At 39.9% G+C, this 26,958-nt stretch overlaps 1 protein-coding gene across 1 annotated transcript; it reads left to right on the forward strand.

Annotated features, from left to right (window-relative positions):
* Window positions 1-1,009: 1,009 nt before the first annotated feature.
* Window positions 1,010-22,866, forward strand: LOC106086177 (uncharacterized; the record flags this gene model as incomplete). Its single annotated transcript, XM_013250731.2, has 2 exons — window positions 1,010-1,153; window positions 20,502-22,866. Coding segments are annotated over 2 exons (2,463 nt in total), but the record flags the coding sequence as incomplete, so codon positions are not given.
* Window positions 22,867-26,958: the final 4,092 nt, after the last annotated feature.

Below are 26,958 nucleotides of genomic sequence, written 5' to 3' on the forward strand. Positions count from 1 at the left end.
ACATAATAATCTGTACAAGGTATCAGCTCAATCTCTTCATTCGTAAAGACTTTAGCTGGTAAAAGGCGCACTTATTACAAAATTTTGGATAAATCCGAAATGGGAGCACAATATAATCCTGATCGGCCCATATTTGGATATGGCAGCTGAATAGATCGACTTCCCCATTTAAAGTCTTAAGTCAATGAGAGACGTATTTAATAACCGATTTCGATGAAATAAGAAGCAATGAGTTGTTATGGACTTATCAACATTCTTGCCCGATGTATAAGCTGTGTAAAAGCCGATCTACCCAATACATTTCTTGGGTTAAAAAAGGCGGCTTTTTCATCCATGGTGGTTGGTATAAAAGTTTGTTCCCGGACGATCCTAGTGCCCTTTTCCCTATTTTTACTACCTATTTATACCCTACACCACTACTATGGTACAGGGTATTATAACTTAGTGCATTTGTTTGTAACACCCAGAAGGAAGAGAGATAATAAGTATACCGATCGACTTAGATACACTTGCTGATTCGATTTAGCTATGTCCGTCTGTGTGTCCATATTAATTTCTGTACAATGTACTGGTCGCAATTTGCGTCAGATCGTCTTCACATTTAGTCTCTCGGTCTAGAGACGAAGCCTATTAAAATTGAAAAAAAATCAGTCCGGATTAATAAATAGCTCCCATGTATATGTTCGTCAGATTTTATGAATAATATCGTCATTCTTCAATCGGTTCCGATGAAAGTTTGCACAAAGGTTGCTCTTATCATTCCCGACATAACTGGTGAATAAATAATATATACAAAATTAATTGTGAAAGGAATAATGAAAAAAATCCTTAAACATTTTTTCTGTGTAATTTATTATTGAGATACTTGTTTGATTTATTGCTCAGACAACGCATTTGATTGACATTTGAATATACGAGTATTAAAACAGGTTGCCAACTCATATTCTAAACAATTTTAAAATTAAAATCAGTCTAATAAAAACATTGACTAAGTTCACTACTTAACTAATTCGTTGCGATATATTCGGTTTTCTTTGTTTCATTGTTTTTCTGTTTATTGTCGGTTACCACATTGATTCGTGTACAAAACATTTGCGAAGAGCATGTAAACACATTCCGGGACCCTGGAGTGTACCCGTGCTGGGTTGTGTGGGTGAGTCGTTGGCTATAACACCAAAAAGTAAATAAGTTAATTTACGGAATTTAAGCATCCCAATAAAATTCCAAATGCAGAATCGGAAGATCGGTATATGCTAAAATAAAAATCTGTACAAAGTTTCAGCTCAATCTCTTCATTCGTTAAGATTTAAGCTGATAAAAGGCGGATTTATTACAACATTTTGGTTAAATCCAAAATGGGAGCATAATGAAGGGTGATTTTTATTCCCTCCACCATGGGAATGGGGGTATACTAATTTCGTCATTGTGTTTGTAACACCTCGTAATATGCGTTTAAGATCCCATAAGGTATATATATTATTGATCGTCGTGACATTTTAAGTTGAACTAGCCATGTCTGTCTGTCGAAAGCACGCTAACTTTTGAAGAGTAAAGCTAGCCGCTTGAAATTGTGCACAAATACTTCTTATTATTGTAGGTCGGTTGGGCCAAATCGGTCCATGGTTTGATATAGATGCCGTATAAACCGATCTTGGGTCTTGATTTCTTGAGCCTCTAGATTGTCCAATTCTCGCCCGATTTGACTGAAATAGTGTTTGATATTCTTTCTTAGTGTTTTGATATCACTTCTAACAACTGTACTAAGTATGGTTCAAATCGGTTCATAACCTGGTACAGCTGCCATATAAACCGATCTTGGGTCCTGACTTCTTGAGCTTTTAGAAGGCGCAATTCTTATCCGATTTGCCTGTAATTTTGCAGGTGTTTGGGTATCACTTCCAACATTTGGGCGAAGTATAGTTCGAATCGGTCTATAACCTGATATAGCTGCCATATAAACCGATCTGGGATCTAGACTTCTTGAGCCTCTAGAGAGCGCAGGTCTCATCTGATTTGGCACAAATTTTGTACAACGGCTTCTCCCATGGCCTTCAACATACGTGTGCAATATGGTCTAAATCGATCTATAGTTTGATACAGCTCCCATATAAACCGAGTTCCCGATTTTGCTTCTTGAGCACCGAATCGGACTATAGCATGATATAGCTCCTCCTCCTCCGTCCTTATTCATTATTCTTTGTTTGCCTTAAAAGAGATACTGCGCAAAGAACTCGACAAATGCGTTCCATGGTGGAGGGTATATAAGAATCGGCCCGGCCGAACTTAGCACGCTCTTACTTGTTTGCTATTATCTTTTTGTAAACACAGGTTTAAGCAGCTCACGCACGTTTCGTGTTTTGTTCCATCGTTAAACCTCTTCGGTTTGGTCTATAATTTAACCATGAAACGAACAACGCTTGCAAATTAATGAATTTTATGTTCACAATGCGTTTTCTGTTAAGAAAGTTCATCGCGCGCTTTTTCCATTCCATCGGAGAAGCTTATTTTTGGCTCAATGGGTACGATAATAAGCTGAATTGTCGATATTGAAGTGGAGATCAGCTAGAAGCATTGCAAGAGCCACCAGTGCATCCAGAAAAAGACACAGTTTGGTTCGGTTCAAGGGCTGGTGGCATCATTGGACCGTATTTCTTCAAAGATGATTCGAATCGTAACGTAACTGTGAATGGTGAGCGCTATCGTGAAATGATATCCAACTTTTCTTCTTCGGCCGGGCGGAATCTACCATGGATAGCTTTGTCGAGTTCTTTGCGCGGCATCTCTTTTTAGGCAAACAAAGAATAATGAATAAGAATTGTTATGCTATTGGAGCTATATCACGTTATAGTCCGATTCGGACCATAAATAAATTGAATGCTGCACATTGTAGAAGTCATTGTGTAATATTTCATTCCATTCGAATAAGAATTGCGCCTTGTAGGGGTTCAAGAAACACAATCGGAAAAGTTGTATCAAGCTATAGATCGATTCAGACCATATTTTACGTGTATGTTGAAGGTCATAGGAGAAGCCGTTGTTCAAAGTTTCAGCCAAGTTGGATAACAACTGCCCCCTCTAGAGGCTCAAGAAGTCAAGATCCCAGATCGGTTTATATGGCAGCTATATCAGGTTATGTACCTGATATATCACATATAGCTGTAACACTTCGAAATATTGATCTAGGACCTCATAAAGTATATATACTCTTGATCGTCTCAACATCCTGAATCGATTTAGCCGTCCGTCGGTCCATCTGCCGAAATCACGATAGCGGTCGAACACGTAAAGCTAGGCGTTTGAAATTTTGCACAGACACTAAGTATAGATGGATGCCACGGTAGTGCATAGGTTAGCATGTTCGCCTATGACGCTGATCGCCTGGGTTCGAATGCTGGCGAGACCACCATAAAGTTTTCAGCGGTGGTTATCCCCTCCCATTGCTGGCGACATTTGTGAGGTACTATGCCATGTAAAAACTTTTCTTCAAAAAAGGTGTTGCACTGCAGCGCGCTGTTCAGACTCGGCTATAAAAAGGAGAGCCCTTATAATTGAGCTTTAAAACTTAAATCGGACTGCATTCATTGATATATGAGAAGTTTGCCCTTGTTCCTTAATGGAATGTTTATGGGCAAATTTGCATTTGCATTACTTAGTATTGATGTAGATCGTTGGGGACTGCATATATATAAACCGATCCCCCCTTTTGACTTCTTTAGCCCCTGTAAACCGCAATTTTTGTCCGATTTGACTGGGATTTTGCACGTAGTGTTGTGTTATGGCTTCCAACAACTGTGCCAAGTTCGGTTTTAATCTGTGTATAACCAGAAATAATTAAATAGAAATAGTAAATCGATCTGCCGGTTTAATTGTTTGAGCCCCAATTTTCATCCGATTTGGCTAAAATTTTGCACATGGTGTTCTGTTATGACTAAGCACAGACGACAACTGTGCTTAGAACGGTCTAAATCGGTCAATAACCTGATATAGCTCCTATATAAACCAATCTCCCCTGAAAGCCGCAATTTTTGTGCGATTTGGCTGAAATTTTACGCATAGTGTTCTGTTATGATTCTTAACAACTATGTCAAGTACGGTCCAAAGTGGTCTATAACCAGGCATAGCTCCCATATTTTAGAAGAATCCATGGTGGTGAGTTCCCAAGATTCGGCCCGGCCGAACTTAGCACGCTTTTACTTGTTATACCACCCACCGAAGGATGGGGGTATATTAATTTTGTCGTTTCGTTTGCAACACATGGTAATATCCATTTCCGCCCCTATAAAGTATATATATTCTAGCCATGTTCGTTCGTCTGTTCATCTGTCTGTTGAAATCACGCTACAGTCTTTAAAAACAGAGATATTAAGCTGAAACTTTGAACAGATTCTTTTTTTCCACAAGCAGGTTAACTTCGAAGATGGGCTATATCGGACTAATTCTTGATATAGCCCCCATATAGACCGATCGGCCGATTTAGCGTCTTAGGTCTATAAAAACCACATTTATTATCCGATTTTGCTGAAATTTGGGACAGTCGGCTAGCTATTCTAGCCATGTTCGTTCGTCTGTTCATCTGTCTGTTGAAATCACGCTACAGTCTTTAAAAATAGAGATATTAAGCTGAAACTTTGAACAGATTCTTTTTTTCCACAAGCAGGTTAACTTCGAAGATGGGCTATATCGGACTAATTCTTGATATAGCCCCCATATAGACCGATCGGCCGATTTAGCGTCTTAGGTCTATAAAAACCACATTTATTATCCGATTTTGCCAAATTATACATATTTCACCGGATTATCACGAAAGGTAGTTTACATATATACCCGAGGTGGTGGGTATCCAAAGTTCGGCTCTGCCGAACTTGGCAGGCTTTAACTTGTTTTCCTGTTCTTTCGATATTCGATATTCTTGTTATCAAGGTACAGGTCGCATTTGTTATCCGATTATAGTAAAATTTTGTACATGTCACTTTTTTGATGCAAGGACGATCGACATTGATTTTAAACGAGATTGGTTCAGATTTAGATACAGCATCCATATATATTTCATCTGATATGACCTTTTTAAGCTGTAGTAGCTATAATTTTTACCTGATCTTCACAAAATTTAGCACAAGACATTATATTTAATGTTGCAACATGTGTGCATAATTTTATCAAAATCGGTTCAGATTTAGATATAACTCCCATATATCTCTTTCTTCCGAAATGCTATTTTTAGGCTCTAGCAGCTACAATTTTGTTTGGTTCTTGACAAAATTTTGCTCAAGACGTTCTTTTCAATGTTCCAACATGTGCATAATTTGATCAAAATCGGTTCAGTTTTAGATACAGCTCCCATATATATATTTCTTCCGATATGGTCTTTTAAGGCTAGAGTAGCCACAATTTTGGTCAGATATTTACAAAATTTTGCACAAGGCGTTCTATTTAATATTCCAACATGTGTCTATAATTTCGGTGGTGGGTATAAAAATAATGTCTGTCGAGGCAGCCCGGGCATAGGCCAAGTTTTGCCTTTAAAGAATTTTTCACTGAACTTTTTTTTCTAGAAAACATTTGATTATAAATTTGGCGAAATAATTGTTGAATCAATTTTATTGAAAATTTGCCTTGCAATTACACTCTTGAACACATTTGCTCGAATGTGATAGGGATTGTTTTCAACCTTGCAGATTGAGATAAAGCTCCAAATTTCCACTCATAGGATTGGTGTAGGGTATTATATAGTCGGCACCGCACGACTTTTGCATTTCCTTACTTCCTTTCTACTTGTTTGTTTAGAATTAATGAAATGCAGCTTCGAATGCCATATCAAATATGGATCTATACATAAAGCGTGGTTCATAAACCATTTCTGTGTTTTTGCTGCGGATGCTGCATTTAATGAACAATTGCTTGCCAGTTCCAGAGCTATCACAAAAGATAAGTTGTACGATATGCTAAAGCCATGGCTGGGAACGGGTCTACTAATAAGTAGCGGCACTAAATGGCATGCACGTCGAAAGATAATCACGCCCACATTTCACTTTACAATATTGGAGAAATTTCTTGAGATTTTTGATAGACAATCATCGATAGTGGTGGAGAGTTTAAGTGAGAAAGCCGATGGAAAGACGCATTTCAATATATTACCCTATATATCTTCGGCAACTCTGGACATCATAGCAGAAACAGCTATGGGAGTTAAGGTGAATGCACAAGTCGACAAAAATTTTCCATATACCTCAGCAGTGAAAGAGTGAGTATTAAGATTGTGAGAAAATAATGATAATAATATTATAATTTTTTTAAGAAAATTATTTGTTTCGCAGAATGCTTGAGCTGATGTCGTGGCGCTTCCTTCATGTGCACTTGCACAGTGATTTGATATTCTCCATTATATATCCGTTAAAAAAACTACGTCAGACCAAACTTATCAAACTTATGCACAGATTTACCCTAGGAGTTATAGAGGAAAGGCGTAAAACCTTAGAAAATAGTTTAAGTGCCCAGGATACAGTTGCCCATGCGAATGATGTAGACGATATTGGGTGCAAAAAACACAAAGCCCTATTAGATGTTTTGCTACAGTCTTCCATTGATGGCCAGCCCTTGACAGATGAGGAAATTCGTGAGGAAGTGGACACATTTATGTTCGAAGGTCATGATACAACTTCAACGGCCCTCAGCTTTACATTGCACTTGTTGGCTCGTCACCCCATAGTTCAGCAGAAAGTCTTAAATGAATTAAATCAAGTTTATGGTGATCATGATTCCCTCGACTTTACTTTAATGAATCTAAACGAACTAAAATATATGGAGCATGTTATCAAGGAATCAATGCGTTTATACCCCCCGGTACCGCTAATTGGGCGTGAAATCACCGAAGATTTCAAATATAGTAACTATAAAATTTTCAAATACGTTATTAAGAATTGCATCAAGAATTAACAATTTTTTTTTAGCAAATTTGTGTGTAGGCAGTGGTGTATTGCCTGCCGGCACCCAAGTTGTCATATCCATTTTCAATTGCTTGAGAGATCCCCAAGTATTTGAGAGTCCTTCCGATTTTATACCAGAACGCCATGAACCAACAAACACTGGCAGTGCTTACTCTTTCATACCATTTAGTGCTGGTCCGCGAAATTGCATTGGCCAGAAATTTGCCATGTTTGAAATAAAAGTTTTACTAAGCAAAATTATTCGTCAATATGAATTGCTGCCATTGGGACCCGATGTTGACCCCATACTTGGTATAGTTATGCGTTCTGAGACTGGAATGCATTTGGGACTTAAAAAGAGAAAGTGATATCAAATCGTTCGATATTAATTTTAAGAATTTATTATTTATTTGTTTGATTAAATCATTATAAGTTACGCCTCAGGCCAAATAGGCGCTGAGGCAAATTATTTAGGCAATTTGCAACATTTACAATTCATTCTATACTATGAACATAGTAATCTAAATAAAAAATAATAAGGATTACATTTGTATTAAAATGCTTGAACTACAATATAAACTAGGTGTTTATATCTTGTTGTTTTCTTCTTTGAACCGTTGAGTGGAGCGGAAGTATTGTTATTTCACACCACAAGAATTTTCCTGTAATTCGTAATAGGTCATTATTTTTGGAAGAAAAATGTAAGCCACTCAAAGATAGCTGCGATAGAGGCATCCATTATGCGGTTGATCATCTGCGTCTGTTTCCAGTGGAGCGGCAGGTGTAGAGCCCGGGAGTAGGCTTTGAATGGACTCCAAAGACCCAACAGCTGCGGTGGTGGTTTCAGGCCGTAGCATGTTGTCTGCTACTGAAACCTCGACTGTTGTCAGAAGAGGCTTTTGACGAAGACACCTGGTTCGAGTCTCAAGTACAAGGCCGAACCTATTCATTCTTCGCTTGCCTATAATTTGCCTAGGCCATCGGCCTTCTCCGGCAAACCAACATGCTCTTTAAGAGGATGGAATAATAGAAGACGTATCGTCCTCAGGTTTATTGAGAGACTTGGTGCGAATGGCCCTAAGACTCTCACTAATCGGGAGAGAGACTCCCTAAATTGGGCTCGGGAATTTGCTGCACAGGCTACCCCAAAGACTACACGTCTAGATTCGGAAACTGCACCGCAGTCGGCCAAAAGGCTGCGGTCACCTGGAGGGCATCCCATGCCTAAAAGAACTAGGGTGAACATCAGTGAGATAGTTCCAAGAACCTTTGCTAATGTCGCTAGGGACAGTTTGGTGATGACAAGGGAGAAGAACAGGGCTGCATACCTAGGAATAATTGGAGTGGGATGGTCAATGGACTGCATCAGTAAACTCCGATGTCCTTGAGGAATTTTCCAGGTTTCCCCAGTTTGTGACGATGCAGGCTGGAATCGAGGCCGATACAGACTAATTGCCTTTGGGGATCAAAATTCAATTGAAATGTAACGTTGTGCGCTAAAAAAGTTTGGTGAGATCTGGTCATGTGCAGCACAAGATTTAGCCAAGAAGGAAGATATTCCTTCTTGACCAATGGCGCATGCTTGGATACCAAGGATTCCCTCAGATCCTGAATCGATAGAAGATAAGGGAATGTAATACACATATTTCAACCACCGACTGGAAGATTGGTAGATTGGGTGAGGCTGATGGTGACCGGAGACATGCAGTATTCGTACTAAACTCCGGCTGTCTCGCAGACTTAAACAAGTCTGAAGGGGTTGTATCCTACGGATTTAACAAGTTGAAACAGAATTTCTTTAGAAGCGGTGGGATTGGGGAATCAGGAGACGACTCAGCAGTTGTTGCTGAACACTTGCCTGAGGAACTATCGACCACATCGCTAAAGTCTGTCGGATTGCAGGAGACAGAAAATCTTCCTGCCACAATCGAGACAGGAAGATGTCATCGAAACGGGACTTGACAAGCCCTATGTGGGTGAGTCACAAAGTTGGACTGGGCTCGAAGTGTGCGCCAGCGGGGAAGCACTGAACTCAGAGAGTACTTCGACAGCAGCAGTTAGTGAAGAATCTAAGGAAAAATCGTCCACAGCGCAAGTGCCCAGTGTCCTGAGGAAGTGTGGTCTCTGCCCCTGGATGCGTACGGAAGCTCATCATGACAACTTCTAACGAATCTTGTGAGGATGAACTCCTGGTGGAGTCTGAAGGTAAGCTAATACAATAGTGGTGGAAGTTCTAAATCCTTACTATGGTCCGGTTTCTACATAAAGGGTGATTTTTTTGAGGTTAGGATTTTCATGCATTAGTATTTGACAGATCACGTGCTCGTTAGTAAGTCTATTCATGATGAAATGTCAAAGCATACTGAGCATCTTTCTCTTTGACACCATGTCTGAAATCCCACGTGATCTGTCAAATACTAATGCATGAAAATCCTAACCTCAAAAAATCACCCTTTATAAATCTCCACCATTGTAAGGCCGCTTCGGCGATACTACGTGGTTCTTATCCAGGAACCATGGGTGTGTGGAGGAATGGTTCGTAGACTATGAATTCCGGGATTTGAACTTTTCAAGAGTACGGGGAATGATAGACACAGAGGCTGTATTCTTGCAAAGAGTAGTCTAAATGTTTTTTCTCTTCCGTCGCTTAGCACTGACGATTTGGTAGTAGTCAGCCTTGAAATAAACAAGTCTCATTATTGGCTGGCTTCCCTATATATGGCACACGATTCAGAGATGCCGCCTTCAAACCTTAAGTCGCTGGTTGAAGGCGGTTCTGTAGGGAAGAAAAGGCTCATTGCAGAAAGTGATGCTAATGCACATCACCAGATATAGGGAAGTTCGGATGTTAATGTTCTATTGAGTATACACTTTTGATATAAGGTTAGCCTAGGTTAAAGTGGCAGTCTGCCATTAGACTCACTTAGACGTTTTCGTCCATTGTGATACCACAGAAACAGAAGAAGAAAGATGCTTTCTAGTTCCTACCGTTGAACCATCCATTTCGCTTTAAAAAGCACAACAATTTGTGTATGTTCACATCCGCTAATTCAGACAGGTTCTCAAAGAAATGAGAACCTAAAGTGAAACTCCTTCTGACTGCCAGTGCAGTCATGTCCTCACAGCTTCTACAAAAGTCGTTGCTGGCAACCTTCAGTCTGTCAGCATATTTTCCCGCTCGCCCGCTTTACAATTCTCTAGAATATCTCTGTGGCCTGGCACCCAGAACAGGTGAATTTTTTACTGTTCAGCCATCTCGTTGGGCGGTTTTTTGTTTTCAAAAATACGTTCTCCAGGGATTTAATGGCTGTCTGAGAAGATATTTATGCCTCGTTATGACATTATATCTTAGCCATTTCACCACTTCCTTAACTGCAAGAATCTTCGCTTGATACACACTGCAGTGGTCGGGTAACGTTTTCGGTATGACCAGTTCTAGATCTTAAGTCTCTAAAGGTGTTCTACACCCCGAAGCCCACTTAGTCGTTTAGTTTGGAACCATCCATATTGAAGTCTACATAACTTCTTTTACCAGATATATCGTAGTTCCAGTCGGCTCCATCAGGAATAGTAGTAGAGTAGCACGTCATCAGCAAACGCGTCCGCTTTTAGGCCATTTTCTTCCAGAGACAATGATATATTGTGTTGGCTATATTCCAAAGTAGAGGAGACAGTACACCTCCTCGAGGTGTTCCTCTGCTGACCCATCTTTTTAGATCCACCGATCCCAAGCCTGCCGTAATGCATCTTTCAGTAAGTAAGTTATTTATAAACTTTCTTACGGCAGAGTTGATGCCTAGATACTCCAACTCTTTCATGATTGACGTCGGTTTTAGATTATTGAAAGCACCTTCAATGTCGAGAGAAATGCTACCATTCCCTGATAGCGAGAGAACCCTCTATGTAACCAACTAGGTCGTGAAGGGCTGTTTCAATGGATTTGCCTTTGCTATATGCATAGTTCTGCCACAAGGGATATCTCCAGGGATCTTTGCTCTATTATATGGTTCTATCAACCTCTCAGGAATCTTCAGCATAAATTCAACTGGTGATATACCATCGGCGCGTGGCAATTTAAGGGAGTCAAAACTTTTTATCGTCCAAAGAATTTTCGACTCAAACACAATTTCCTCAATAACCTCCGACAAATGCATACCAGAGAACTTCCTCTTTAGGCTTTACGTTTTCTGTAGCAGAGTTTCCCCGAAAATGTGTATCGACGAGTAGTACTAGTGTTTTCTCACTACAGATTCTACATACATTCTCTGACTTTTGAATACGCGTATGCAAATTTGCCCATGAAAATTTCATTAAGGAACAGAGGCAAACTTCTCACATATCAATGAGTGCTGTCTGATTCAAGTTTAAGCTCAATGATAATGGGCCTTCTTTTTAATTCCGAGTCCGAACGGCGTGCAGCAGTGCGCCACCTCTTTGTGGAGAAGTTTTTACACGGCTGCCATACCAAAACGTACATTACCTCCCAAATGTCGCCAGCATTAGGAGAAGATAACCAACGTTGAAAATATTCATTCAGGCGTAAAGCATCATAGGCGGACATGCTAACGTCTGCGCTGCGGTGGCCTTCTGAATATATCCCACCGTAAAAGGAGCTGCAGAATTCTACCCAGAATTTTTTTCTGAGCCTTTCTCTGCTCACCCTTATAGATGTCTCAATGGTGTGGCGCTCTTGTGGCTTTTACTCTGCTGAAGAGTTTTTTGCAATTCTTCCTAAGATCACCCAATTCTGGGGTCCACCATGGCGGTCGCTGTTTGCCCCTTGGCTTGGCACTAGGACATTCTGACACAAGCGAGTCATTCAGGGCCTTCGTGATCCGCTGGACCATTATATCCATATCCTCCGCAGTTTCCACGTCCTTTCCTGGTTTAGGACGTACAGAATGTGTGCCGAAATGTATCCCATCCGTCTTTCTTCCGTTTAAGCTAGGGACCACTTCTGCAGTATTTTCGCCAAGGCTGAAAGTAAAAGAACGAAGATCTGAGAAGCTGTGATCATCCAACACTTCCCAGTCAAATATCCTTCGGCTTTTATCTTCCTGGTAATAAGGGTCGGTCTATTTCCTTTAATACAAATCGCCAGATTGCAACTTATAATATATTCGATAAGCAGCTCACCCCTTTCGATGATACCCGAACTTCCCCATATCTGGTGATGTGCGTTAGCATCAATACCTATAATGAGGCTCCTTGTCCCTGCTGAAGCGGCGTCAACAAGCAACTTAAGGCTTCAAGCCGGCATCTCTGAATCGTGTGTCATATATAGGAAAGGCAGCCAGTAATGAGACTTATTTATTTCAAGGCTGGGTGCTACTGATCCCTCAGTGCTTATCGACTAGAGAAGAAAAACATTTAGACTTCTCTTTGCAAGAATACGGTATCTATGTCTTTCATTGCCCGTGCCCTTGAGTAGTTTAAATCCAGGAATTCTTAGTCCACGAACCATTCCTCCGCACTAAACTAAACTAAAAGATGCAAAAATATTTTTTTATACCCCCACCATAGGATGGGGGTATACTAATTTCGTCATTCTGTTTGTAACTCCTCTAAATATTCGTCAAAGACCCCATAAAGTATTTATGTATATTCTTGCTCGTTATTATATTTTAAGTTGATCTAGCCATGTCCGTCCGTCTTAAAATTTTGCAAAAATACTTCTTATAAGTGTAGGTCGGTTGGGATTGTCCATATCGGTCCATGTTTTGATATAGCTGCCATATAAACCGTTCTGGGATCTTAACTTCTTGAGCCACTAGAGGACGCAATTCTTATACGATTTGGCTGAAATTTTGCATGGGTTGTTTTGTTATAGTTTCTAACAACTGTGCCAATTATGGTTCAAAACGGTCTATAACCTGACATAGCTGTCATATAAACCGATCTGGAGTCTTGATTTCTTGAGCGTCTAGAGGGCGCAATTCCTATCCGATTTGGCTGAAATTTTGCATGCGGTGTTTCGTTATGACGTCCAATAACTGTGCCAAGTACGGTGTAAATCGGTGCATAACCTGATATAGCTGCCGATCTTGGATCTTGACTTTTTGACCCACTAGAGGGCGCAATTCCTATCCGATTTGGCTGAAATTGACGTGTTTCGCTATGACTTTTAACAATTGTACCAAATATGGCTCAAAACGGTCCATAACCTGATATAGCTGCCATATAAACCGATCTGGCATCTTGACTTCTTGAGCCTCAAGAGTGCGTAATTGTTTTCCGATTTGTTCAACGGCTTCTCCCATGACCTTCAATATACGTGTTAAATATGGTCTGAATTGGTCTTCAGCCTGATACAGCTCCCCTATAAACCGATCTCCCTATTTTACTTTTTAAGCCCCTAAAAGGGCCAATTCTTATTCGATTTCGCTGACATTTTATATATAGACTTCTACTTTGGTCTCGAACACTCAATTCAATTAGCATAGTAATTCTTTTCTTATATCCTTTGTTTGTCTAAAAAGAGATACCGGGAAAGAACTCGACAAATGCGATCAATGGTGGAGGGTATATTACAATAGATTTGGCCTGGGCGAACTTAGCACGCTTTTACTTGTTTTTATTTATTTACTTAAGCCTTTAACCCAACAGTTTGTTGCAAAGATATATTATCAACTAAATTATAAATTTTCAAAATTTCTAGACCTCTGTTTAGTAATACTATATTAAAGTTCAAAGACACCATGTTTAGATTATTTATTTTTATGAAATCGTATTTTTATAAAAGCTTAAATCCATGCGCAGTTAAACATCCATCGTTCATAGAAAAAATCGAATGGCTAATTTTAAAATACAGTAGACAAAGAACGCACTTGAACTTGAAAACATTTGTAAAATTTTTGTTGTTTTTTTGGTATGAATGAAAAGTGTTCGAATAAATAAAAACGAATTTGATTTCCGGCTATAATTGAAAGTATCTGTCTGGAACCATCATTCATAAGTGATCGGCAGCACAAAATTCATCACCATCATAAACATGACAATAGCCCACGAGACGATGAGGAAGACCCACACTTGGCTTAAACCAAATCAAAACGTCAGAAAAAGAAAAACAAAGAACGGTATGAAAAGAATTAACAAAAACATTGCGATTTATATTGTTTGGTAAAGTCTGTCTGTCCGTCTGTCTTTATTGAACAACTATAGAAAATTTTTAAATGGACATCTTCGTTGTTTTTGGCTGGTGATTGTCTGATGATTGGCGATTTTTTTTTTCACTGGGCCAAATTTTGTGGTAAGATATCTGCTGTCAAATTAATGAAGCAGCCGGTTTTAAATCGATCAAAATGTGAAATCGTTTGGGAATTGAGCTCTATGTAAAGCGAAAAAAATTTGCGTATAAATATTTAAGATTATGCGTTAGGGAAATCATAACACAAAACGTCTTTCATTGCTTAAGTTGTTCAATCTCAATAGGATGGTACGTAGAGGAATATATTAAACGAAAAAACATAAATAAAACAAATATAACAAAATTTAAGAGAAAATTTAAAATATTTACAAGAATTATAAAAAAAGTGTAAGGAGAACCCAAAAGTGGACAATATTCAGAAGTGCAATATTAAAAATCAAATCAGTTTATGCCAATAGCTCAAAGAGTACTTTAATAAGTGGTTAACAATACAAAGAATTCCATAAAGCGCCATCTTTATTTCATATGTGAAGTTTAAAAAATTAAAATATAACTTTTGTCAAATATAACAACCGCTCCCATTAGTTCTTTAAACATGTCGGAACGTTGAAAACTACTGATAAAGCAATGCATATTTATCAACAATCATTTCATTGAGGAACAAAAAAAACTAACTATGCCGCCGAATGGAAACATGTTTCCTCAGAATATTGGATCGTCTGCTAACCTGGTGTCAGGTAGCCCCTTAAATATTTACATTCTGATATTTGGATTCGTACTAAATTTCCCAGGAACATTCCATTAAGGAACAGGGTATAGTTCTCTCATATCAATGCGTGCAGTCCGACTTAAGCTTAACTTCAATGATAAGGAGCTTCCTTTTCATTGTCGAGTCCGAACGGCATGCCGCATAGCGACATCACTTGGCAGAGAAGTTTTAACATGGCAGGATACCCTACAAATGTAGCCAGCATTAGTTAAGGATAATCACAGCTGAACATTTTTCTGATGTTACCGCCGGGATTTGAATCCAGGCGTTCGGCGGACATGCTGACGGTGGCCTCTGGATTCGTACAGGCTCTATATTTTGCATGTAACATTATGATGCAATGTAATAACAATGCATATACCATTATGGTGTAATCTCCAAAGTACCGGATTTACCCCAAATGGCCAGATCGGGGATAAAACTTGATATTGCCGAAAGCCTTAAAAGACTTTTCAATATTAACAAGATTGGTCTGCTTTAGAATGCAAGCAACTGCAATGATGGTCTTATCAAGCAGTGCTCTGAAATCCCAACACCCTTGTTTCATAGCATAGGAAGGCAATACACAACTTAAAGGGACTCTAAGTCCGGCGAGGAATGTAACAACACCCTGAGATTTTACATCTCCTTTATTTTGGTTTTAAGGTTCCACTTAAAGTGGAATTCTTTACTGCTTGCCAGTGCGGAATACGCATACAACAGATGTTCAACAGTTTCCTCTACATCGACGTTCTCACAACTTCTGCAGAAACCATTACTGTCATCGTTTAGTCCATCAGCATGTGAATCAGCAATACGGCAGTGAACTGTCATGACGGACGCAAAAGTTGGGCACACAATTTATGACCATATGTTTTATCTATTGCCCCTAAGCTCTTATCTCGAATAACTAGCTCGAGGTAAGAGCTTAAGGGCCAGAGATCGCAATACACACCAACCACTATGGAACGCGTTTCGTAATTTGGTTTATAATTACTCATCAGCCATATTAGGTGTAAAGACTTTAAGAGCCGTACGTTGGTATGTTGTACTTATACCGAATTTATTGCGAAAACGCCTGTATGATATAAATACCATATTAACCACGCTCGACAACCCTGTCTATTAGATGTACTTTTTCCCAATGCATGTGTTTTTGTGTAATGGTAGATTTGTTGTCTACACAAATTACACTACTCCCACGGTATACACATGATTCTGTGCATCTGTTGGAAGTTGTCCGTCTGTCGAAATCACGATAGCGGTCGAACGCGTAAAGCTAGCCGCTTGAAATTTTGCACAGATACTTTATATTGATGAAGGTCGTTGGGGATTGCAAATGGGCCATATCGGTTCAGATTAAGATATAGCTCCCCTATAAACCGATCTTCCGATTTGACTTCTTAAGCCCTTACAAGCCGCGATTTTTGTACGACTTGGCTGAAATTTTGCAAGTAGTGTTCTGTTATGACTTCCAACAACTACGGTCGGTATCGGTCTCTAATCTGACATAGCTCCATATAAAGCGATCTCTTGATTTGACTTCTTGAACCCTTACAAGCTGCAATCCTTTGTCATTGGCTGAAACTTTGCATATAGTGTTCTATTATAACTTCCAATCGGTCTATAACCTGATATAGCTCCCATATAAACCGATCTCCCGATTTGACTACATAAGCCCTTATAAGCCGATATGTTTGTCCGATTTGGTTGAAATTTTGCACGTAGTGTCCTATTGTGATGTCCAAAAATGGTGCTAATTACGCCCCAAATCAGTCTATCACCTGACACAGCTCCCATATAATCCGATCTCCCGATTTGATTTCTTGAGTCCTTTCAAGCTGCAATTTTCGTCCGATGAAGCTGAAATTTTGCAAGCAGAGTTCTGTTGTGAATTCCTACAATTGTACTTAGTACGGTCCGCATCGGTCTATAACCTGATATAGCTCCCATATAAACCGATCTCCCGATTTGACTTCTTGAGACCCTGGAAGCCGCAATTTTTGTCCGATTTAGCTGAAATCTTGCATGTAGTGTTCTATTATGGCATCCAATTACTGTGCAAAGTACAGCCTAAATTGGTCTATAACCTGATATAGCTTCCATATAAACCGATCTCCCGATTTGACTTCTTGAGACCCTGGAAACCGCAAGTTTTGTCCGATTTGGCTGACATTTTGCATGCGATGTTTTGTTACGACTTTCAACAACTGTGGCAAATACGGCCAAAATCAGTCTATAACCTTATATAGCTCTCATGTAAACTGGTCTCAATCATCCTTGTTCGGTTCCTAGAAACTTTAATTTTTCTAGATGGGGCGGCCCCCTTGGACTTGACCCCACATTTTATATAAATTTCGTATTCTACTTCCAATTGCCTTTCATTTGATATCCATATTGCCTAAACGGTAAACATATACATTTGGGTGGGTTTTGGGGTATGGCGTCCCGCACGCTTATATGACCCCAAAGTTTTATACCAATTTTTTGTTTTTGGGTTACCATAAGATGCCATACAAAATTTCACTTAAATCGATAGATCTTTCTCCGAGATCTGGCATTTTTTAAAATTGTGGTTAGGGGGAGGGTCTGCTCCTCTAGCTGATATCACAAAACGATGTACTCTATTTTCACCGGGGGCTTAACTCTACCATCTGTGAAAATGTCATGAAAATCAGTTCAGCAGCTATTCGGTCCATTCGAAACAAACAAACAAAGCCAGTTTTATACACACCACCGAAGGATGGGTCATATTCATTAAGTCATTCCTTTTGCAACAAGTCGAAATATCCATTTCCGACTCGATAAAGTATATATATTTTTGATAGTAGTATAAATCTAAGACGATGTAGAAATATCCGTCCGTCTCCTTGTCTATCTATTGAGATCACGCTACAGGCCTTAAAAATTGAGATAATTAGCTGAAACTCTGCACAGATTCTTATTTTGTCCATACGCAGGTTAAGTTCGAGGATGGGTTATATCGGACTATATCTTTATATAGCCCCCACATAGAACGATCGTCCCATTTAAAGTTTTAGGCTCATTTAAGTCACATTTATTATCCGAATTCGCTGATAGTTGGTACAGTGTTTTGCGTTAGGCTCCTCGACATTCGTACTGTAAGATCGGTCTATATATGGATATAGCTGCCATATAGACCCATCTCCCGATTTAGGTTTTTAAGCCCATAAAAGGCGCATAAGCTGTATTAGACCCTTCAACATCGTTGTTTAGTATGTTCCCCAACGGCCTATATTTCGCTGAAATTTGGCACAAAGATCCATGTTAGACTTTCTGACATCCGTTTCCTATATGGTTCGAATCGGTCTAAAGTTGGATGTAGCTGCCACTTATACCGATTGCCGATTTAAGTCCTTGGATCCGCAAAAGTAGCTGAAAACGACCCCCATCGGTTTATTTTTGGATATAGCTGTCATATAGACCGATCTTACGATCTAAGGCCTTGAGCCCATAAAAGGCGCATTTATTACCCGATTTTGCTGAAATTTGGCATAGTGACTTATGTTAAGCTTTTCGACATCCGTGCCCTATATGGTTAAAATTGGTGTATATTTTGATATAGCTACCTTATTGACCATTATTCTGTTTTAACAACTTGAATAGTGAATTGTTTTTATTAGATCATTGGGCGTCCGTGCCGAGTTTAGTCCAAATTGGACCATATTTAAATATAGCTGCAATGGGTTTATAAGTGATGCAGTTTTCTCCGAATTGCGGCGAAAGGTGGTTAACATATATTAAGAATGAGATGCGCGCTGCTTTGCGGTTAATGACACACTACATTTATTTGGTAATAATTCTTTCTTACTTGCTATCTTACAAACTATTTCTTAGCCTAGCCCCAAGCTAGCAACTCTTATCTTCTATAAAATGGGTTAACAGAAAATAAGGCTAGATTGCAGTGACCTTTTCCAAATGGTTTTGACCTTCGTGGATATGTCTTTTGTGGGTCAATAAGCCCTTTTCATCGTCTCGCGTTATGATATGCAGCACGCAAACACGCTATAATTCATTTTGAGATATTTATACGGGAAATTCCTAGGATTAAAATTCTATTAAATATCGATTATGGAAACATGAGTCGTAAAAGGTTGGAAAACATACACAACTCTAACCATTTGAAATAAGTATGTTTGGGAAATTTAAACTTTCTGCGCGGCCTCACAGTGAACAGTCAACGCTGGCTCCCACTATTATAAGCAGAGAAGAAAAGTATATTTTTATAAATTTAAACAACATATATACCCGAAGTGGAGGTTATTCAAAGTTCGATCCGGCCGAACTTAGTGCTTTTCTACTTGTTATATAATAGAAAGATTAACAGTTGCGTGTTATTGGCATGGAAGATCTAAAAATTCATATCAATGCAAATGCAAATTGTGCCCATGAACATTCCACTAAGGAACAGGGGCAAACTTCTCACATATCAATGAGTGCAGTCCGATTCAAGTTTAAGCTCAATGATAAGGGGACTCCTTTTTATAGCCGAGTCCGATCGGCGTGCCGCAGTGCGACACCTCTTTCGAGAGAAGTTTTACATGGCATAGTACCTCACAAATGTTGCCAGCATTAGGAGGGGAAAACCATCGCTGAAAATTTTTTCTGATGGTCTCGCCAGGATTCCAACCCAGGCGTTCAGCGTCATAGGCGGACATGCTAACCTCTGGGCTACGTGCTAACCTCTGAAAATTCATATCAAGATTTGTTTTCTCATCGAAAACAAAATAACAATGGGAAAACTTAAAAAAAAAAATTCATATTACATCTCATGCTAAGTACCAATGGGCATATAAACCAAGTGAGAATTCTGTTTGGTGTTGTGAAAGTTGTTCACTCAAAACAAAACATCGAATAACATAATTCAATACAAGTCCTAAACGCAGCAGTCATGAAAACAAAAGCAATCGCGAAAAGTTAACTCAGGCAATTTATAAACAAATCTTCTGATAGTCGCAAAGGGTTGCCAAAACTTCCGCACACGCAATGGATTGTCTAATGATATTCTTGAAGAGTTTTTCATGACTCATTCAAACGATTATAACGCATTGGGTTGTAAGAGAATCATCGCGTGTTCAGTATCAAAGGCTAACATGCTTGCAACAACGACAACTCAATGCATGTCGTATTTAATTATGGAGTGATTCAAAAGGATCACAAATTCTGGGGCTATATTTGCAATAAATTCCCCAAAGTTTTGCTTTGTTTGTGTTAAATCAAAGTCCTAGTTTAAAATCTACTGTCTTCTACATCATCAGTGCCGGAAGATCTTTATATGAAATCAATCTACCAAGGCTTCATTTTGTATGTGTGAAATCAAAACCTTAAGAGAACCTTCTTAGTTGTAAGTATGATTTTTTAAGTCCTTTATCTTCTGCTTAATCAGTATCTTAACGACCACATTAATAGTCAGCCTGCCAACGTTTTAAGGTTCCCAAAAAATTCAAGTTGCATGATTTTAGTAGTCAACTAGTGATAATGACAAAATTTGTTTCATTTCTACTCTCTAACAGATGGCGCTGTATAAAAAATATGCTAGTTCCGCTTTTGAACTCCTTGTTTAATACTACTATAGAAAAGACCACTACCAAGGCTTTGTTTAAAACTAAACCTTCCTTACTGTTTTAAAAAACCCTACTTTCCCTTCCTCTCTATTTTTCAGAGATTTTTCGTTTTTGCCTTTGCTGCCATAGCAGCTGCCTCTGCAGCTTCTATATCCAGTGAATATTTGACTCCGGTTGAGGATAATAGCCTGCTAACAAAGGAGTATATCCCACCAGATTTCAGCGCCGAACCAGCACCCTTGTCCGATGATGGCTATCGCTATAAAGTTGTGCGTAAGCTCAGATTGAGAAATCGCCGTGATGTCAGCGAATTGCCCACTGGCGAATATCTGCCACCAGCTCAAGCTGCTCCCTCCGCTGAAGAAGCTGTAGTGGTGGAAGCACCCGCAGCTACAGAAGACTCTGTGATGGTTGAAGCTCCCCTAGTAGCTGCTTCTCAAGACAGTGCTGTTTTGGCCTCAGATGGTTATCGTTACAAGACCGTGCGCCGCATAAGATATCGTCGCCGTCGTGATGTCAGTGAATTAGTTAACAATCAATATTTGCCTCCAGTTGCTGCAACCCAACAAGAAGAAGTTGCTGTTGAAGCCGTCCCTGAACAAACCGTCGTTGTTGAGGGAGTTGCCCCCGTGGAATTTGCCTCTCAAGATAGCACTGTATTGGCCAATGATGGTTACCGCTATAAGACCGTGCGTCGCATCAGATACCGCCATCGTCGCGATGTCAATGAATTGGTGAACAACGAATACTTGCCCCCGGCTGCCGCCACCCAACAAGAAGAAGTTGTAGTGGAAGCTGCCCCAGAACAAACCGCCGTTGTTGAGGAAGTTGCCCCCGTGGAAATTGCCGCTCAAGATAGTGCCGTTTTGGCCTCAGATGGTTACCGCTACAAGACCGTGCGTCGCATCAGATACCGTCGCCGTCGCGATGTCAATGAATTGTTGAACATCGAATACTTGCCCCCTGTTGCCACCAGCCAACAACAAGACGTTGTAGCCGAAGCTGCTCCAGAACAGACCGCAGTTGTTGAAGAAGTTGAATCTGTTGCCCCCGCTCAAGTTGCCTCTCACGAGAGCGAGAGCGCTGTTTTGGCCGATGATGGTTACCGCTACAAGACCGTGCGTCGCATCAGATACCGTCGCCGTCGTGATGTCAATGAATTGGTGAACAACGAATACTTGCCCCCTGTTGCCGCCAGCCAACAACAAGAAGTTGTCGTTGAAGCTGTCCCAGAACAAAACAATGTTATTGAAGAAGTTGCTAATGTCGAAGTACCTGCCGAAGCTGCCTCCCAAGAGAGCTTTGTTTTGGCCGCCGATGGTTACCGTTACAAAACAGTGCGTCGCATTAGATACCGTCACCGTCGTGATGTTAATGAATTGGTGAACAACGAATATTTGCCCCCTGCTGCCGCCACCCAACAAGAAGAAGTTGTTGTTGAAGCTGCCCCTGAACAAACCGTTGTTGTAGAAGAAGCTGCTCCCGTTGAAGCTGCCTCTCAAGAGAGCTCTGCCTTGGCCTCTGATGGTTATCGTTACAAGACTGTGCGTCGCATCAGATATCGTCACCGCCGTGATGTCAATGAACTGGTGAACAACGAATACTTGCCCCCTGCAGCCGCCACCCAACAACAGGAGGTAGTTGTTGATGCATCCCCCGAACAAGCTTCCTTTGTTGTTGAAACTGTTCCCGAACAAGATGTCCTTGTTTCCGAAGCACCTATTCAAGTGGCCTCTCAAGATAGCGCTGTTTTGGCCAATGATGGTTATCGTTACAAGACTGTTCGTCGCATCAGATACCGTCATCGTCGTGATGTCAACGAATTGGTTAACAACGAATACTTGCCACCTGTTGCCGCCAGCCAACAACAAGAAGTTACCGTTGAAGCTGTTCCCGAACAGACAACCGTGGTAGAAGAAGCAGACCCAGAGCAATATGCTGTTGCTGTTGAAGCTCCCGTCGAAGCTTTAGCCTCTCAAGATAGTGCCGTTTTGGCCTCAGATGGTTATCGTTACAAGACTGTGCGTCGCATTAGATACCGTCACCGTCGTGATGTCAGTGAATTGGTGAACAACGATTACTTGCCGCCAGTTGCTGCCACCCAACAAGAAGAAGTTTTTGTTGAAGCTGCCCCTGAACAAACCGTTGTTGTAGAAGAAGCTGCCCCCATTGAAGCTGCCTCCCAAGACAGCGCGGTTTTGGCCAATGATGGCTATCGCTACAAGACTCTCCGCCGCATCCGGTACCGTTATCGTCGTGATGTTAGCGAACTTCCCCTCAACAAATATTTGCCCCCCACCGAAGCCCAAACCCAAGAATTCATCAGTGTGGTCCCAGAGCCCGAGGAGACCTCGGTGTTAGCCGATGATGGTTATCGTTACAAGGCTGTTCACAGACTTAAGCATAGACGCCATTAGTGTTAACCAAATAGGAATTGTTGAATTAATTTTAAGTCAATTAGGAAAGAAATGAATGAGAACTGACTGAAATGAAAGACGTATTGAATTACCTCAAGTAAATAATAAAAAATAACCTAAAGAATTGTAATAATAGGTGTTTGGAAATTTAATGGGTTAGGTTTATGTGGAAATCTGCAATGAGACTCACTAAGAAGTTTTCATCCATTGTGATACCATAGGAACAGGAGAGGGAAGATGCCTTCCCTTCCTATTATCAAATCATCAAGATCCTCAAGCGTTCATTTAGATATGTTCTAAAAGAAATGAGAGCTTAAAGTGGAGCTCCTTGTGCCTCCCAGCAGATGTTCTATAGTACCCTTTTCCTCGATTTCCTCTCATCTTCTTCAGAAGTCGTTACTTGCAACCTTCAGTCTGGCAGCATGTTTTCCGATCAGACTGACCTATTATGACAGAGATAATGACTGAGACGTCTCTTCTAGCCAGCGACAGCAAAGTCTTCAAGTCTAAATTGAGCCACATAATTTTTAAGAGCTCACAACCCTCACTTTGTGATCATTTGTCATTGGTTGCCATTCGGGTTTGATCCTAGCTTACATGATGTCGCTAAAGATATACCAACAGCTTTAAGTTCCATTGGAATGTATAAGGTAGTCTCTCTATTCTCGTAAGCCCGTCTGTTCTTCAATTCCCTGGGATATCTCTGAAGCCCGGGATGCGAGAAATCTGCCATAGTCGAGGGGAGTTTTCGAATCTAGAAATATATTCTTTCGAGACTTAATGGCCGGGTTGTCTGAGAAGATATATCGGGTTTCCCAATATGGATTTGATAACTTTTTATACCCACCACCATAGGGTGAGGGTATGCTAATCTAGTCATACCATTTGTAATGCAAATTTGCCCATGAACATTTCACTAAGGAACTGGGGCAAACTTCTCACATATCATTGAGTGCCGTCCGATTCAAACGTTAAGTTCCTTTTTATAGCCGAGTCCGAATGGCGTGCCGCAGTGCGACACCTTTTTGGGGAGAAGTTTTAACATGGCATATTGCCTCACAAATGTCGACAGCATTAGGAGGGGATAACAATCACGATAGTGGTCGAACGTGTAAAGCTAGCCGCTAGAAACTATGCACAGATACTTATTTTTGATATAGGTCATTGGGGATTGCAAATGGGGCATATTGGTTCAGATTTGGATATAGACCCCATATAAAAAGGTCCCCCCCATTTAACTACTTAAGCACCTAGAATTTTCATCCAATTTGGATGTAATTTAAACCAAAGACTAAAGTTATGACTTTCAACATCCATGCCAAGTATCATCCGAATCGGTCTATAAACAGATATAGCCCCCATATAAACCGAACCTAGGATTTGACTTGTTGAGTCTTTGGAAGCCTCAATTTTCATCCGATTTGGTTGCAATTTAAACCAAAAACTTAAGATACGACTTCCAACATGCATGCCAAGTATGATCCAAATTAGTCTTCAACCAGATAAAGCCCCTTATAAACCGATCCCCGGATTTGACTTTTTGAGCCCTTAGAAGCCTTAATTTTCATGCGACTTGGCTGAAATTTTAACCAAAGACATAAATTATGACTTCCAACATCCATGCCAAGTATGATCCGAATTGGTCTTTAACCAGATAAAGCCCCCATATACACCGATCCCCGGATATGACTTCTTGAGTCCTTAGAAACCTCAACATTCATCCGATTTGGCTGAAATTTGGAATAAAGACTTGTTGTATGACAATTTCATCATCCATGCCAAATATGATCCGAATAATAACCGATCCCCGGATTTGACTTCTTGAGCACTTAGAAACCTCAACTTTCATCCGATGTTGCTGAAAATTAGAACAAAGACTTGAATTATGACTTCCAACATCCATGCCAAGTTTGATCAGAATCAGTCTATAAACAGCTACTGCCCCCATATAAACCGATCCCCGGATCAAACCTTAGAAGCCAACATTTTCTCCTGATTTAGCTGAAATTTGGCCTAAAACCCTATCTTTTGACTTACAAAATCAGTGCCAAGTTTTATCCGAATCGGTCAATATGGTGATATAGGCCTCCCTAAGTACCGATGATATGATTTCTTGAGACCAAAATAATTTAAATTTAAACTCGGTTGATAAAGGTACATTTTAAGAGGAATCCATGGTGGTGGGTCCCATGATTCGGCCCGGCCGAACTTAGCACGGTTTTACTTGTTTTTGCTGAAAAAAGTGAAACAGACATTACTGTTGTTCCAGCAAAGATAGTGCTGCTGTTTACGCAAGCATTTCGTACTGCTATTTCAGCCAATAAAACCTGCTGTTTTAATTACAAAAATCTGCTAAAATACTGGAAAAAGATCTGCTGAAATGAAAAATGCTTTGTTTTTATTATTTATGTCTGTCTTCAGTCTTCGATTTTTACTACGATCAAGAATATATGCTCGTTTACTTTATAGGATCGGAAGTGGATATTTCGATGTGTTACAACCGGAATAGCAAAATGACTATACTACCATCGTTCGGTGGTGGGTATAAAAAAGCAGTGTGGAATGCAAACAGCCACTGAGACACACATCTCCATTTGCGTATTGATCAATATCTCATTCAAAAACTTTCTTAAATCTGGCTGTGTCAACAATTTTTTTGGTTTACCTAAGTGTGTGTGCAATGCATGAAAAAGTATTTTCCCATTTGTTTGGTTTTTCTGATATTTCCCCTTAATTCATTTTCCGTGTGTAGTAAAGTAGAACAACATCAGTGCAAAGGTATTTTATTCAGGGAAATACCGCATAAGTATGCATACCTGTTTAATGGTTACGACGCATGTGCGCTGTTTATTGTTTACAATAACGATGACCCTTTTTATACCCTCCACCATAGGATGGGGATATACTTATTTCGTCATTCAGTTTGAAACACCTCGAAATATGCGTCTAAGGACCCATAAGATATATATAATATTGATCGTCATAAAATTTTTTTTAAGTCGATCTAGCCATGTCCGTCTGCCTGTCGAAAGCACGCTAACTTTTGAAGGAGTAAAGATAACCGCATGTAATTTTGCACTAACGCATCTTATCAGTGTAAGTCGGTTGGGATTGTAAATGGGCCAAATTGGTCCATGTTTTGATGTAGCTGCCGTATAAAACGACCTGGAACTTGACTTCTTGAGCCTCTAGAGGACGCAATTCTTATCCGATTTGGCTTAAATTTTCAACGTGGTGTTTCGGAATCAGTTCCAACAACTGTGCTAAGTATGGATTAAATCGGTTCATAACCTGCTATAGCTGCCATATAAAGAGATCTCCCGATTAGACTTCTTAAGCTTCTAGAGGCCGCAGTTCTCATCCGATTTGGCTGAAATTTTGCACAAGCATTACATTTTATCTTAAGCTCATTAGCCATAAGTTCCGTAAATAAAATTCCTTTTTATTTCATTTGTCCCAAAGTTTCGTCAATTTTTGTTGACATCTTCAGGGGATACGTCTATTTAATTAAAACATTACATTTATTTCAAATCTTCATGAAAATACAATTAACTTACAATAAATAAGAATATTAATTCCTGATATAGCTGCCATATAAACCGATCTCCCGATGAGACTTCTTGAGCTTCTAGAGGGCGCAATTCTTATCCAATTTGGTTGAAATTTTGCTTATGTTATTTTGGTATGACAACAACAACTGTTTCAAGTATGGTCTTAATCGGTTGATAACCTGATTAGCTGCAATATAAATTGATCTCCCAATCTATGACTTCTGACAGCCATGAAAACTACGGTCCCTATCAGTCAATAACTTGATGTAGCTCATATATATATTGAAAAAGTCAAATGCGATCCATGGTGGAGGGTATATAAGATTCTGACTGGCCGAACTTAGCACGCTTTTAAATACTTGTTAATACGAGGGTTGCCTTTTCTATTTCGGGATAGGACAAAACTTGAGCTACAATCTGCCAACTGACAGCTCTATCGTTAAGCTAGACATTTTTGAGGTTATACGTACTCAGAACATTTTGACATACGAGCGCTATTCATGTTGTTTACAGTAACATAAAAGATTCATCTTGCCCAAAAAATGGAATTAAATCGTAAACATTTTCGTGCGATTATTTTTTTTAAA

This window comes from Stomoxys calcitrans, chromosome 1 (assembly GCF_963082655.1).
Source record: "Stomoxys calcitrans chromosome 1, idStoCalc2.1, whole genome shotgun sequence".
NCBI lineage: Eukaryota > Metazoa > Arthropoda > Insecta > Diptera > Muscidae > Stomoxys > Stomoxys calcitrans.